Source organism: Herpailurus yagouaroundi, unplaced genomic scaffold (assembly GCF_014898765.1).
Source record: "Herpailurus yagouaroundi ecotype Mexico unplaced genomic scaffold, PumYag 139, whole genome shotgun sequence".
Taxonomy (NCBI): domain Eukaryota; kingdom Metazoa; phylum Chordata; class Mammalia; order Carnivora; family Felidae; genus Herpailurus; species Herpailurus yagouaroundi.
Genome location: NW_024412394.1, coordinates 9,164,365 through 9,179,626, shown reverse-complemented (window position 1 = coordinate 9,179,626; position 15,262 = coordinate 9,164,365). Strand labels below are relative to the sequence as shown.

The 15,262-nt window shown below is 37.1% G+C and overlaps 1 protein-coding gene across 8 annotated transcripts in view; it reads right to left on the bottom strand.

Annotated features, from left to right (window-relative positions):
* UBR2 (ubiquitin protein ligase E3 component n-recognin 2) overlaps positions 1-15,262 on the bottom strand; it is a 125,296-nt gene that overhangs the window by 23,081 nt on the left and 86,953 nt on the right. For 4 of the 8 annotated variants that reach the window (XM_040473518.1, XM_040473517.1, XM_040473519.1 and 1 more), the window contains 12 exons: positions 14,615-14,717; positions 13,577-13,625; positions 12,991-13,145; positions 11,232-11,334; positions 7,907-8,016; positions 7,715-7,795; positions 7,211-7,389; positions 6,043-6,242; positions 3,938-4,031; positions 3,111-3,272; positions 1,552-1,655; positions 68-146 (listed from right to left, as the gene is read on the bottom strand). In XM_040473518.1, coding sequence (XP_040329452.1) covers positions 68-146; positions 1,552-1,655; positions 3,111-3,272; positions 3,938-4,031; positions 6,043-6,242; positions 7,211-7,389; positions 7,715-7,795; positions 7,907-8,016; positions 11,232-11,334; positions 12,991-13,145; positions 13,577-13,625; positions 14,615-14,717 — 1,419 coding nt within the window. Of the gene's footprint in view, positions 1-67; positions 147-1,551; positions 1,656-3,110; positions 3,273-3,937; positions 4,032-6,042; positions 6,243-7,210; positions 7,390-7,714; positions 7,796-7,906; positions 8,017-11,231; positions 11,335-12,990; positions 13,146-13,576; positions 13,626-14,614; positions 14,718-15,262 lie in introns of those variants that run through there. The other 4 variants (XM_040473520.1, XM_040473521.1, XM_040473523.1 and 1 more) reach the window with 4 other exon arrangements.

The following is a 15,262-nucleotide window of genomic DNA, read 5'->3' as shown; positions in this document are numbered from 1 at the left end:
TATTCTAACCACTATATTTTTCACTTCAAGTGGAACAAATTTAAAAGAAATAAAATAATATACTCACTTAGGATGAAAATCAGGCCTAAACCCTTCAGGAAGCTGTAATTCATCTAGATTTTCTGAATTCTTTGAAGAAGCAGTATCTAGACAGAAATAAGCATTTTACATTATTATTCATCAGTCTACAGCATTTCTATAAATGTCACTCATAAATTTTATTCTGAATATAGGTCAAAGCAATTTAAAAAATGACAGGAAAAATTTCCATTAATAAAGACTGGCACGAGATACATTCAGGGCATGAGAAATACTATTGTTGATTAACCAAGGCACCTTCTGTGATCAACTACACTTTTCCTAATATTATAGCCACCAGAACACAGCTAGGGAAGGTAAGGAGAGTATGTTGTTTTGTTTCTATAAAAACCAATGGTATAAATTCTGCTCAGATGGCTTTCGCACAGGTCGTTAAGTGCAGTACATGTTTATGAAACTTGGGAGGTCTTCAGTAATGCCAACAATAAAGTGCGTCAGTCCACCAAGAACCACAGCTGGCTCTGCAATACTCAGTTACATTCCCCACCCCCAGAAGCTCTTCAATAAAATGGGGGAAGAAGTGAAAAGTATTTATGTTGAATGTCTGACTCTTGATGTAAGCTCAGGTCATGATCCCCTGGGGTCATGGGATTGAGTCCTGCATCGGGATCTGCACTAAGCACGGAGCTTGCTTAAGATTCTCACACACACGCTCTCTCTCTCCCTCTGCCCCTCAATTCTGCTCATGTGCTCTCACGCTAAAAAAAAAAAGGGGGGGGGAGTAAGTCAAATTTTAAGATGAGAAGTTTCACTTTTATTTTTATTTATTTATTTATTTTTTTAAATTTTTTTTTTCAACGTTTATTTATTTTTGGGACAGAGAGAGACAGAGCATGAACGGGGGAGGGGCAGAGAGAGAGGGAGACACAGAATCGGAAACAGGCTCCAGGCTCTGAGCCATCAGCCCAGAGCCCGACGCGGGGCTCGAACTCACGGACCGTGAGATCGTGACCTGGCTGAAGTCAGACGCTCAACCGACTGCGCCACCCAGGCGCCCCAGAAGTTTCACTTTTAAAATATTCTTAAATAGGGGTGCCTAGCTGGCTCAGCTGGTAGGCCATGAGACTCTTGATCACAGGGTCATGAGTTCAAGCCCCATGTTGGGCATGGAGTCTACTTAAAATATTCTTTTTTTTTTTTTTTTTTTGTAAGCTATCTCAATGTTTATTTTTGAGAGAGAGAGAGAAAGAGAGAGAGACAGAACATGAGCGGGGTAGGATCAGAGAGAGAGGGAGACACAGAATCCGAAGAAGGCTCTAGGAACAGAGCCCGACACGGGGCTCAAACTCACAACCTGCGAGATCATGACCTGAGCTGAAGTCGGACGCTTAACCAACTGAGCCACCCAGGTTCCCCCAAAATGAAATATCCTTAAACAGTTTCTTCTGAAACTACATTTTCCAATAATTTCAGACTTTAGGGGAAAAATGAAAGCAAGTTATCAGAACTTACTAGGAGTACTTTCTTCTTTCCTAAGAACCTGTAATGCTTTTATTTGCTGAGATATTGTTCTAATCCACTGAGTCAGTTTTGGTTGGTCTGAAATATTTAACCTGCTAGAAAAGATTATACAGACTGTTTAGTATCCTGTTGCTGTTGCTTAGTTTATGACACAAAAAGACTCTTTAAATGATCATGGACCTAATAATTTAGACACACTTCAAATATATATAAAAAAAAAAAGCTAGGGAGAAATTTGTTGCCTTAAAAAAATAAGAATAGTTACTTGCCAATGGAAATGAAAATGTATTATCTGTCACTATGATGCTAATAACACTATTTGTCAAAAATGTTTTTTCACAATACTGGAATTTGCTAATATTTCTTAAACAGCACAATTACAGTACCACCACTAGTATTTACTGAGTGTTTAACATATGACACTTAACAAGCATTTTACAGTATTAGAATTAATCCTCACAATAATCTTATGAAACAGGTTACATTATTTTCCCTACTTTACAGATGAGGAAATTGAGGTTGAGAGCTATGAAACTTGACTAAGGCCACACAGAGGACAGATCTGGCATTCAAACCCAGGTATATCAGACTCCAAAAAAGCCTGTGTTCTTCATGACTACGTTGTAATTGACCTTCATGGGATGGGTAAAACACAACAAAGGTAATTTTTTTCTTTTTATGTGCATTAATCTAATAACAATTAATTTTTCAGTTCAAAGGCAGATTAGGTCACCATGATATTCTGTTATGATTAAAAAGTAGGAGCTTACACTCAAATCTAATAGCATTTTAAGAAGATTTTGTGCTAGCATAAACTAAGACACCATAGTTTGAATTCCTAAAATTGAAAAGAACTTCATTTTGAATTAAATCCACATAGCACAGAAATTAACAGTTGATTAATATTCACAAAACTTGAATCAGTATTTGTGCATGTAAGGTAGACAGCACAATTCTAAACTGGTAAACAAAAACCAGATTTGAATAGCAGACGGTATTGAATTCACATCTGAAATAACAATGCCCAATGCTTCTATTAACTAGAAGAACCCTAGAGATTATGAAATAACAAAAATGTTCCATTTTAAAACATTAGTAGATTTGCATTTATCGGATCAACTCCTCAGGGTGTACTGTCAGCCAAAAGATTGTAAAAAATTATATTTAACTGTTAGAGTAGTCAATAAAGTCAATTTGAGCAGTTCCTCTATTGCCTATCAATTTCCTGGGCATCTCTTGCAAAGTAAGAGGAAAATATTTAAAGTAGGCTCCTAGAAACAAAGGAGACAGTTTTCATAAACACACAGGAATTTTATACCTTCTATAATGTACATGGATGACCAAGAAACTACAAATTGTTGGCCCGTTTCTTTCTAAAAACCAAAATCTTATTTCATTGGTCTACCGGAAGAAATGACTAAATAAAAAAGTATCTGGACAACATCATGCAATTACCTAGAGTGATTTTTCCCCCACCCTGGTTTAATTATCTCATTATCTTCAAAGGAAACTACTGCTTAAATACAAAGGTTTTATGAGCCCAAACTTACCTGTTAAAAATATTTCTCGGAGGAAGCAGCAGAGGAATAACAGTATTACTCAAACACTCACAAAGGGGACAGAGGAATTCTCCGTTTTCTACATCATAGCTTGTATGTAAGCGTAATCTCTGTTGCCTTCGCTGTTCTTTAGCTTGAACGGAATCAAAATACCTTTACAATTAGAGAACATGAGGTATCAAAAACAACGGTAATTCTTTTCAATGACAGCCACAAGCTTCAACGTTTTAACTAATTTGTTTCCACAATACAAGAATTTACATCTTCAAATTTCTTGGTCCCTGTGCTGTCTTGTCACTTCCCCAGGGCTGGTGGCTACTTGTTAGAGGAAGTACATGATAATTCAATGAGCACAGTGCCAGAATAATCATACTGATTTGCTGGTTTTGCAGAAGCATAGAAAGTACCAAAGTAGAGCAAATTCAAGGTGATCCTATCTTAGTTCGGGAAGCCACGACAATCTCAGGAAGTAACAAGGCAAGTTACTAACACCTTTAGAATCAAGAGTGCGTACCCTGGGAAGACACTACTCATCTAGGGTTTATGCCACCGTAAAAATCTTGTTCTTCATCCAGTTTGTTAGGTCACACAGATCCCCATATTAAAAGATATAGCTGATACACTATGAAGCTTCTAAGTCACTCCTTTAACACGTATGACAAAGCAACTCAGTTTTGTTATCAGGCAGTGATACAGTTTTTCCTTTACCATCTTTAGTTCTTTCTCCCTTTCTCTAGAATGAAATTTCCTTTATTTAAAAAGTTAATTTCGAGCCTTCGGATAAGCTTCTCTTGACTAATATTAAGAATATAAATTACCTTTGCCAACAATGGGCATGCATAATGTGCCCACAGCTACCAGTGTGTGTTCCGCAAGACAGATCAGGGTGCATGAATAATGGATCATATTTTTCTGCATTACAAAACAAACAAACAAAAAACAAAACAAAACAAAACAAACCAAGCATTTAATCTTCCTATAACAAATGTACAACTTTAAATTGTGAAATCCTTGATATGGGGTCGCATACTTGAAATGGAATGCTAGTTTATTCCTTTGAGATACTAGTAATTTATGCAAGACCCTGGATTATTGAGAAAGCAAGACTCTAATTTTCATCATCCTGAGCAAATTAAACATCCCTGAATTGTTAACTGAAACTGGAGTTCTGTATTATGTACATCCAATCTTCTGAATATTCCACGCTTTCAGGGCACTGAGAGACTCCCATTCCCTCCAAAAGCCCTGAGCTGGTAAGAGGAATATTCTTCACTGGGCTGCCTTTAATACTTTAGGACACCTGGGTCACAGTAAAGGTGTTGTGGCAGCAATGAGGCGCCCCCTAGGGGAGAGTCGGCTTAAATACACTAATGCAAAGGAGAGTCACAAAGGAGAGCCAAAGGGGGAGCAAAATGTCCAGGACAGCAGCCCAGATGGGAAAGAGAGTAATTCAGACAGAGCCTTCCATTCTGGTGCTAATTTTTTATATTCAAAGGAGATGAAAACATGAATATAAACATAAGATGGGTGCCTGGCTGCTTTTGGAATTTTTGAAATTCTCTATGTAAATTAGTAATCTTAGAAATTCCACAACATTCTACAAACAATTACTCAAGTTTCAGTTTGGCTTAAATACCAGAACAGTGCAAATGTCACAGCATAACTACAATCTTTTCTGATATAAATTGTGAAAGCATTTGGAAAACCTGCTTATAGACAGCCCAAGTTTTTTCTTCACAAAATAACTAATTAAATAAAATTGATAATTTTATCTTTGGCCTAGAATGAAATTTATAAACCGCTTAGTTGAAATGATCATTTTTTAAGATGAAGCAGATCAGTCTTTCTCAACTAGGTGCTTGAGATCCACACTGTGAAGACTTTCCTTATGGAGAAAAGGCTATCCTATAAGTGGGCTTTCAATTCTACAATGTAAAAGGCACTTGCTAAATAAGTGTTTTGCAAATTCCTAAGACACAGCTCCTACTCTCAAGAAGTTTACTGGAAGTCTTGAGGCATATGCACATAGAAACAAATCTAAGAGTATTGATATCAAAGTGTCTGTGATGGAAACAATAATGTGCAGCTTAGATGCCCCTGGAGGAATGAATGGCCTACTCCTTCCTCAGCAGTTGGAAGAGGGCTTAATTGTTATTCCTCTTTAAGGGACAACTGCTTCACTCAAAGTCACACCTCTTTCCAGAGATGGTCCACAACCAGTCACTGATCAGTGTTGGGGTTTAAAGACCAGTCCCCCTCGCTCCAACTCAGGACACCTCCAAAGGGCCATCCAGCTCCAGAGTTCCCATAGGGTAGGAAGAGGCCTTTGGGGGACTGCATTGAAGCTCACCTTCTCCCTTTGCCCAAACCTGCTTCCCTCCTCTCCATCCAGAGATGTTGATTCCAAGGCTCTTCCAAGTAAATGTCTTGCACGGTAATCTCTACTTCAAGAATCTGTTTTCTGGGGAACGCTATCCGTGATATTATCACTACTTCACATCAGAATCTGGCTCAAGGACTGCTTCTCACATACGTAACTCACACAACCATTCCTAAGAGGTTCCATTTTGGATCGATCCATGAGACAAAATTATTATTATTTCAGGGTGCCAACTAATTACTAGGACTTTACAAGTGTGCTAAAGAATGGGAAAGACTGTGAAGTACCAAGTATATTAATGTTCTATCACAAAGAAAAGCTTTTTTTTGAATCTCTGTTATTTACCATCTATGTAATTCAGGACTGATAGTTAACCTTCTGGAGTGTTTCCACATCTGTCAACTGGAAAATTTCTGCCTACGGTAAAGCTGTCTAAGACACCACCAACACTACAGAATTATTATTAGATTAATAAAATTTCTGTGCCACACCTGAGTGGCAGTCATTAAGGGGGAGGAGAGGATCTAGCTTTGAATGACTTACCTGGATCCTGAATGAATTTACTCCTGTTTTTTGATAATACAGTTGATCTTTGAACAAATGCTGCCAGGACCATTGCCTTGCTTTCCACCTTCACCTCTTGCTCCTCTTGACACAATATGCAGGTAACAAACTGTCTCTGTTCAGGGACCTGAGTTTGTGCTGGGCCCAATGCTGTAAGTGTCGTATCTGAAACCATAGGGCTGCAATAAAAAGTGTACGAGTTTCATCAATGAGCCTAAGAAGTTTCCATTTAATCATAAAACAGTGGACTCCAGATAGGTACATATTCCACACACGTGGTTTTGACGATCTGAGCGGCAGAAGTCTTTCACATAGATCAAACCATCTCCTGTAATCCTCACAGCAATCCAATATGCAACACAGAAGCCAGACACTCACTTAACTGACCCTAGTGCACTCATTCTTTTATGACTGTCAAGGGTGTTCTGTGTGACCCATCATCCTGAGCAGAAACATGGTATCTATAGTCAGATATATATGTATAAACATATATCAATAAATTCAAATTCTAAGAGTAATTCCTATAATTGGAAGCTGTAAAATTTACCTACCAACCCTTCTAAAGTACTTCAGGGTTAAAAGTGTACTTCTTAAAAAAAAAAAAAAAATATATATATATATATATATAAATAAAATATTTATTTATTAAAAAATTTTTTTTCTTAATGTTTGTTTATTTTTGAGACAGAGAGAGACACAGCATGAGCAGGGAAGGGGCAGAGAGAGGGAGACATAGAATGTGAAGCAGGCTCCAGGCTCTGAGCTGTCAGCACAGAGTCCGACGCGGGGCTCGAACTCACGAACTGTGAGATCATGACCTGAGCTGAAGTCGGACGCTCAACCGACTGAGCCACCCAGGCGCCCCTATTTTATGTTTATTTTTGAGAGAGTGTACAAGCGGGAGAGGGGCAGAGAGAGAGGGAGACACAGAATCCAAAGCAGGCTCCAGGCTCCGAGCTGTCAGCACAGAGCCTGAGCAGGGCCCGAACCCACGAACCACGAGATCATGACCTGAGCTGAAGTCAGACGCTTAACCAACTGAGCCACCCAGGCGCCTCAAAAATATACTTCTAAGGAAGAAAAGCAACATCTTTTCTAGTTGAGAAACCAATGGTCAAGAGATTAAAAAATGTTGATTATTTTTTACCTATTATCAAGAACAGCAGAGGCAGAGGCATCCAGTTCTAAAGTCTGCTGAAAGAGTTCTTTGTTCTCATCAATAAAGTGCCGTTGCATCTCAGACATCTGGGCCATGATCTTTTCTCTGCGGAGCCTGGCAATCTCGGCTTTTCTCTTCCTCTCAGCTTTGTCTTTGTCTCTTGAACTCTGAAATTATGCTTCATTTAATTAGACCATTAGATGATAAATGCACATTTTTACCCCAAGGGAGAACTATCTTTATCGTAAATACTGGTTAAAAACTATTTTATAATCTCATTTATCTAAACAAGAGAAAAGATTTTTTTAACCTGTTAAAAAAAAGGCAGAGCAAAAAAATTGCTACAATAAATAAAGATAAACAAATAGTGGCACGTTTCTTGGAATTCACATTTTTTGTGAATATCAACTACCAACTTATTGCAGACAAGTTAAATTACTTATAGTGAACTTGCTACCATGCTGCAGTAGGACCACATGCTGCCTCTTATACCTCCTCCATTATGGTTCCTTCAGTCTCTGCCACGGGACTGGTGGACGAACTCTCTCTCATCTTCTTAATAGCATTAAAAGTCTATGACAAAATGGATCAGTTATTTGGAAGCTATGAAATATTACCAAAATTTAAAGATAACAAACACTGAATGTTTCTTGCAAAAAAGCAGAGCGATGCAGGAAATTTTACCTTTAATATCCACCTAATCATGTCTTTGTGGACGTCTAGGTAGGGAGCGTTCTGTAGTGTTTCCAGCATAGCCAGTATGCTAGGAGAGTTGTTTGGGGCTTCACCAGGTTCTAAGGCAGAAAAAATAAAACTCACGATAACAGCTACCACTTCACAGTGCTTATTACTGTGCATGAGAAGATAAATAAAGTTGCTTATAACATCATCTGCCCATCATTTAATTACAGCTCTGCTTTTTAGAGATTTTCAATATTTCTTAAGAATGTAATATATCTGTACTTTTCAAACAAATTGTTAACTAGAATGCTTTCATCATTCAAAACGGACATCTTACACCAAATGATTATTTTAACATAGCTTTTAGCAAGATTAAATAAAAACCCAGCTGAAAGGACTACCTCAGATTTTACAAAGTCTAAGAAAAGAGCTGGATTATAGGTGTGTGTGTGTGTGTGTGTGTGTGTGTAAAAATATATCAACGTGTTTTGGTCTTTTAATAAAACCTAGATTCAAAATAAAATCCATTTCTCTCTCTGTAAGTTATTTTTTATTTGAGGGAAAGACATACATGTCAAATCCATAATCTCAAGAGTATACTTAATCTAATGTTAGCTGATTTAGTTTTATAGTCAGAAATGTCCAGTTCTTGATTTTCTTTAAGTGCTGCCATTTAGGCAAAATATTCCTAGGAGGGGAAGAGACTAAACTATGCACTCTTTAATATTCTTTCAGATCTAAAGTTCTGTGGCTATAGTTTAGGGATTTGACTCTAAACAGTGTGTTTTGTTTTTTTTTTTTAATTTTTTTTTTCTTAACGTATATTATTTTTGAGACAGAGAGAGAGCATGAACAGGGGAGGGTCAGAGAGAGAGGGAGACACAGAATCTGAAACAGGCTCCAGGCTCTGAGCCGTCAGCACAGAGCCCAACGCGGGGCTCGAACTCACGGACTGTGAGATCATGACCTGAGCCGAAGTTGGACACTTAACCTACTGAGCCACCCAGGCGCCCCTAAACAGTGTGTTTTTTTTCCAACGTTTTTATTTATTTTTGGGACAGAGAGAGACAGAGCATGAACGGGGGAGGGGCAGAGAGAGAGGGAGACACAGAATCGGAAACAGGCTCCAGGCTCTGAGCCATCAGCCCAGAGCCTGACGTGGGGCTCGAACTCACGTACCGCGAGATCGTGACCTGGCTGAAGTTGGACGCTTAACCGACTGTGCCACCCAGGCGCCCCGAGTGTGTTTTAATTATATAAAATGTTTAAAGAAAAATATAAGGAGGGGCGCCTGGGTGGCGCAGTCGGTTAAGCGTCCGACTTTGGCTCAGGTCATGATCTCGTGGTTCATGGGTTCGAGCCCCGTGTTGGGCTCTGTGCTGACAGCTGAGAGCCTGGAGCCTGCTTTGGATTCTGGGTCTCCCTCTCTCTCTGTATCTCTCCTGCTCACGCTATGTCTCTCTCTCTCTCAAAAATAAATAAAAACATTTAAAAAAATTTAAAGAGAAATATAAAGAATGTTCAGAGAAAATGATGATTATTGAAAAGAAAGACAAAAAGAGAAACAGAATCTGAGATTGTATAGTGATGAGTGGATGAAATCAGGGAGTTTTCTGTGTGGTTATCCTGAAGTAAAAAAAAAAAAAAAAAAAGACGGCACAAGATACAATGCTAATCCATAGAAAGAAATACTGACAGAGAAAAGAACAGGGAAAGGCTGGCACCTAACAACATAGTCTTCAGTGGGGAAAGGCAGTTTCCTGTCTTCCTCCCACTTTCCTGGATGAGGGCAAAAGGGGAAAAATAGAGAACTAGCAGCAAATAAGACCACTCCTGTCATAACACCTACTGTCACTCCCAGGATACCACCATAAATTCTTTAAAATACCTCAGCAAATGGATGATTGTAGGTCTGGGGCAGGGAAAGCACAAATGTGCCTGGGGCATCTTTTGTGCCAGAAAGCAATGTGGTGCGCAAACACTAATCGGCTTGGGTCAAAAGAACAGTGAAGCCAATTGAATAGATTCCCACTGACCAAGATTGGCAGTTTAAGCTTCAAAAAGAAACTATTTTAAAAAGGAAATCTTGATATGTGACTATAAAACACTGAATAAATAAAAATCAAAGAGTAGTATTTTTTTCTTTTTTTAGAGAGAGAAAATGAGCATGTGAGCAGGGGAGAGGGGCAAAGGGAGAGAGGGAAAGAGACTCTTAAGCAGACTCCACGCTCAGTGCGGAGCCCGACACGGGGCTCAATCCCAAAGCCCTGGGATCATGACCTGAGCTGAAATCAAGGGTTGGTCAGTCAACAGACTGAGCCACCCAGGTGCCCTCCAAGAGTAATATTAAAAACCAAAAACACAACTGTCCTAAGCAAACAAAAAAGATTTACAGTTGTCACCACTGAAGGCAACTTTAGACCAACTGCTTATTTTGAAAATCAGTAAAGGAAAACCTTTTCCTTAGAGAAGAAACACGATGGCTAAAACAAATGGTTTTAAAAAGTGTGCAAATATTAAAGTAAATATAGCAAAGTACTAATTACTGAATCTAAGTGGTAGGTACATGGATGTTTACTGTACCAACTCTTGCCTGTATGTTTAAAATTTTTAATAATAAAAAGCTAGTAAAAAGGTGCCTGGGTGGCTCAGTCAGTTAAGTGTCTGACTCTTGATTTCGGCACAGGTCATGATCTCAAGTTGGGGAGACTGAGCCCTGCGTTAGGCTCTATGCTGACAGTGTGGGGATTCTCTCTCTCTCTCACCCCCTGCCCCTTCCCTCATGCACACGCTCTCTCAAAATAAACATTAAAAAAAAAAAAAAGCTAGAAAAAAAGCCTCCTGGCCTTTGAGAAAAAAATCACATTACTTTATAAAAATGATACACTAATTCCCTATAGCACATTTTCTTCTTTTCAGTGTCTTTATAAGATAACAGCAATAATGTAGAAGTGAAATCCTGATAGCATACTTTGTGTTTTCAAAATACTATGTGAGAATTTAATACTCAAAATTTAATACTCAAAATACTATGTGAGAATTTAAATGTATGCACTATATTGATTTCAAACTAAGGACTCCTCATTAAGGTTTTCAGTTTATAAATTAAAATTTATGTATTTTAAGTATGCACAGTCCCTAAGTATTTTTATGAATATATATCAGGATCTGATATAGTACCTTTAACACACAGATGAATACATACAGCCTCAGAAATTTGGATCCATTATAACCTGTTTAGAATTTACATGAGCAAATAAGAGGTTATATTCCATATTTAAAATCACTGCTATCTTGAATTAGTTTAGTAAAAAGTGTATATACATACTTGATATCTTCTGAGTGAAGGTAAATGTTACTACATGCTCTTCTGTGACACTGTCCAAATGCTGTTTTTCTTCCTGAAGTGCCATTCCAATTAAATGTAACACCTCAAATAAAATATTTTGTAACTTTTAGTAAATCAAAAACCAAGTACATATGTTTGTAAGAAATAACAAAAATGTTCATGATTGAGAAAAGATAAAGCAAACCACTGAAGACCAAGTGCAGTAAAAAACAGGCTGAAGTACTAATTTTTATTAAATTCAAACTCTGACCAACCATTCATATAATATGTACTTTTCAGTTTTATGCTATCCCTATACTATGGTCTTAAAAAAATCTTCAAAGAATCTCAGTGGCCAAATAATTAGAGCTGAAAGCATCTATCATGTAATGAGCTAGTCTACAATACTCTCTAGTTAAATTTCTCTAAGGACTAAAAATCTTAATCATTTCAGAAAGACAGATACTTTTATTTCTAATGCCACGTAACTTATAATGATGTTTACAGTTCTTCTTTATATCTCGCAAAAAATTCCTTACCAGGCTTCTAAGAAAATATAAAATTACACTGAGTCTATTTGCATTTTTACTGCTCTTATCCTGCTCCTCAATTTTTGAAGATGTATGTATGGCGTCTGTACGTTTCCCCACACAAAGAGCTATTGTGGCTGTTGGAGACTTGGATGAATTAGGTTAGCTTGAATGACACAAAGCAAATGTACACAAAAGGTAAATAGCCTTCACTCTTTTTTTTTCTCCATCATTTCCGACAAATCTTTTGCTCAGATAATACTGATGGTCTCTAGTAGACCATAGCTTTGTGCTTTTACGTTTTAAGCATATTTATGAATGGGAGGGGGGTATAAGTATACACACATCTTAGCCAATGAGATACTTGAGGCTGCTGAGACAATGGAAATTAAAGTAGCTTTGGAAGAAGGCTCTGGAAGAATGCTCACATTCATTTGTATCCTGGCTTCACTGCTTTCAAGCTACATGGCTTCAGGGAATCCCTCTGAGCCTAATTTCATCATCTTTAAAATGGAAAAAACCAGTTTCTCTTTAGAGTTCTGAAGATTGCAAATACTGTACGTAAAAGTACTTAGCACAGAATAAGGTACAGAGTAGGCTAAGTCTATTAACTGAATAATTACTATTATGTTATTTACTAATTGAGTAACACACACAAGCTGACTGAATCTCACTGAAAACTGACTTGCTCATCTACATAATGGAAAAAGTTGTATCTACCCAAAAGGGATGTTGTGTGAATTCAATAAATAAATAATTCAAGAATGAGTTACATCAAAGCTATAAAGTAAAATACCAACAAGGTTCTAGACATGTCACTTACTAGCTATAAGACCATTAGTCTGTGAGTTTCAATTTCTTCAACTGCAAAATACAGATACTGATGAACCCACGGGGGTTTTGAGGGAATTAAATAAAAAACACAGGTCAAAGATAACACATTATACAAACGTCAGAGTACTGCATAAACAAAGACATATCACCAACAATCAATGAGAAGCAGATAGGCCAACAAGAAAAGGGAACCACAACCATGTGGTATAAAAACATATCTGCCTGGCTATCATTTTCGCTGTCAGACACAAAAAACAGTAATAATATTACTATATTTCAAATTAAGGCAACATGGCATTTTGTGCTAAATTGTCTGTATATAGATATGGACAAGAATATTCTGGCTTTTACCAAAAATGCGCAGAAATACAAATAATAAATGTCTTCAAACCTACCCTTTGCAGCATGGACTCAGACCAGGCATATCCATTGTGTTCTACAGCCCACTGCAGTATTGTCCTCATGATGCACAACATCACGTCTGACTGCAAAATGTTTACCAGACTTGCAAACAGAGGGCAAAATGGAGGCAGAACTGGAGGTGGAAGTGCTGCACAAATAAAGTTATTATTGGTTTCTTTGTAGAACATGCTTAAAAAAAAAACAAAAACAAAAACAAACAAACCTATCCCTGTATTAGATACTTTTGATAGGTCTTCACTCAAAGAATATCCACTAATACACATGTTAAAACTATATTTTACCTTCTCAAGGTCAAATGCATAAAAACAGCTACATAAATAGAAGCAGTACAGAGGAAAGCTTTGTTTTCCCTAGAAATGTCTTAGGATCTGAGACAAAATCAGTAACCCAAAGGTGACTCAGTACTAATTATTCCTATATTTGCATATTTATTAGCCTTGAATGTTCCCTCAGAAAGCATATATTTAAATCTTTCACTTCATCAAGGATAATCATTATAGTGGATAGAAAACGTTTAACAAGAGACTGACAAGAGAGTTTTAGAAAGATTAAAAGTACCTGTATCTTCCCTATTTTGTCGTTTCAATTTCCGTTGAGCTTCCTCTGCCTAATAAGAAAGGAAGACATTTGGACAGGGAATTAGCAATGCACAGCTACCTAAAACCCAAAACTACTAAGTTAGTCTTTGTCATATCATCTTCTGATTTCATTTTACTTATTTATTTACTTTATTATTTTTTTTGTTGGAGGGGCTGGGGAGAGAGGTGGAGGCAGAAAACTGAGGATCTGAAGCAGGCTCCATGCTAACAGCAGAGAGCCCAATGATGGGCTCGAACTCATGAACCATGAGATCATGATCTGAGCCGAAGTCAGATGCTTAACTGACTAAGCCATCCAGGTGCCTCTCATCTTCTGATTTTAGAAGAGATTTACCCTTAGTTTTATATATAGTCCCCCCTCCCCACACCGACACATCAAGGTTATTTTTTTCCCCACTAACCACCCCCCCACCCCCCAAACCCCAAGGAGTTCTTTCTTATTTTAAAAAGCAGGGGAAACATATACAAACCAAAACCAAAAAAGTTATTTGGGTCTGGGTTCTGCAACATGCATCTAAAACTAAACAAAAGCTTCATGTTCAAGTTTAATTAACGCCATCTACTGAAAAAGTATTTTAAGAGTAGACTGCTAAAAGACAAAATTTGACTAAGACTCATGAGGAAAATTCCATAAATTTCTATGGGAAAACATGTTAAGTAGTAGCAATTCTGAAATGAACATAAAATGGCTTAACTGACTATTACATAGGTTGACAACCTGTCTTCAAAAGCCAGTAAAATACAATTACATACGTGTGGTTATGTATATTATTATATAGAACTTATGTATGTAGCAAACATGGGGAGGGGGAACCCAAAATGTTAGGAAGTGATATTTTAGGTAATCTATACTTTCCTTCATTATACTTCTTATATTTTTCAAATTTCCTATAATAAAAATGTATCCTTTTTCAATCTCTGAAAAGCAGTAAAAGTTGTTTAGGAAAAACAAAGAAACACAGCTCTTCCTCAGTACACTTTTAATTTTCCCAATTACCTTGGACTGCTCTGCCCTTGAAAAGTGATAGAAATACAAATTGAACTCTTTGGCGCACTCTGGTTTCAGTTCGTACATGCCTCGTCCTGTTAATCCAGGTTTTCTATGGAAAAAAAGTCCTTAAAATATTATTACTAAAGTCATACACTAATTTATGAGACAAGCTTAGATAACAGAATAAAAAATCAAAGCTCTCATTTGCTTCTGGTGGATGTAAGCTGTTACTATTTTCTATGGGTTAATTTGGCAATCTACAGCAAAGCTCTATGTACATCATTTTGCCTGACACATCCACTTTGAATTAATCCTAACTGGACAGGTGAATGCAATGGTCATTGTAGTGACAATTCAAAGTCTAACTATAGGGAATAGGTTACGCACATTACGACACCTCTAAACAGTTGAACATCACTAAAAGTAATAATATTTTTTAAATTTTGACATATAAAGATATCTCTGATAAGTTCTACTTATCAGAGTAGAAGTGGAAAAAAGTAGGTACAATTTTAAGGTTTAGAGAATCTTTTATATATATATATATGCACCTTTTATATATATTATATATATATTTCTGTATTTCTCTAAAAGCAAGTGTTGTATCATTTAATTTAATTTAATTTAATTTAATTTAATTTAATTTAATTTAAT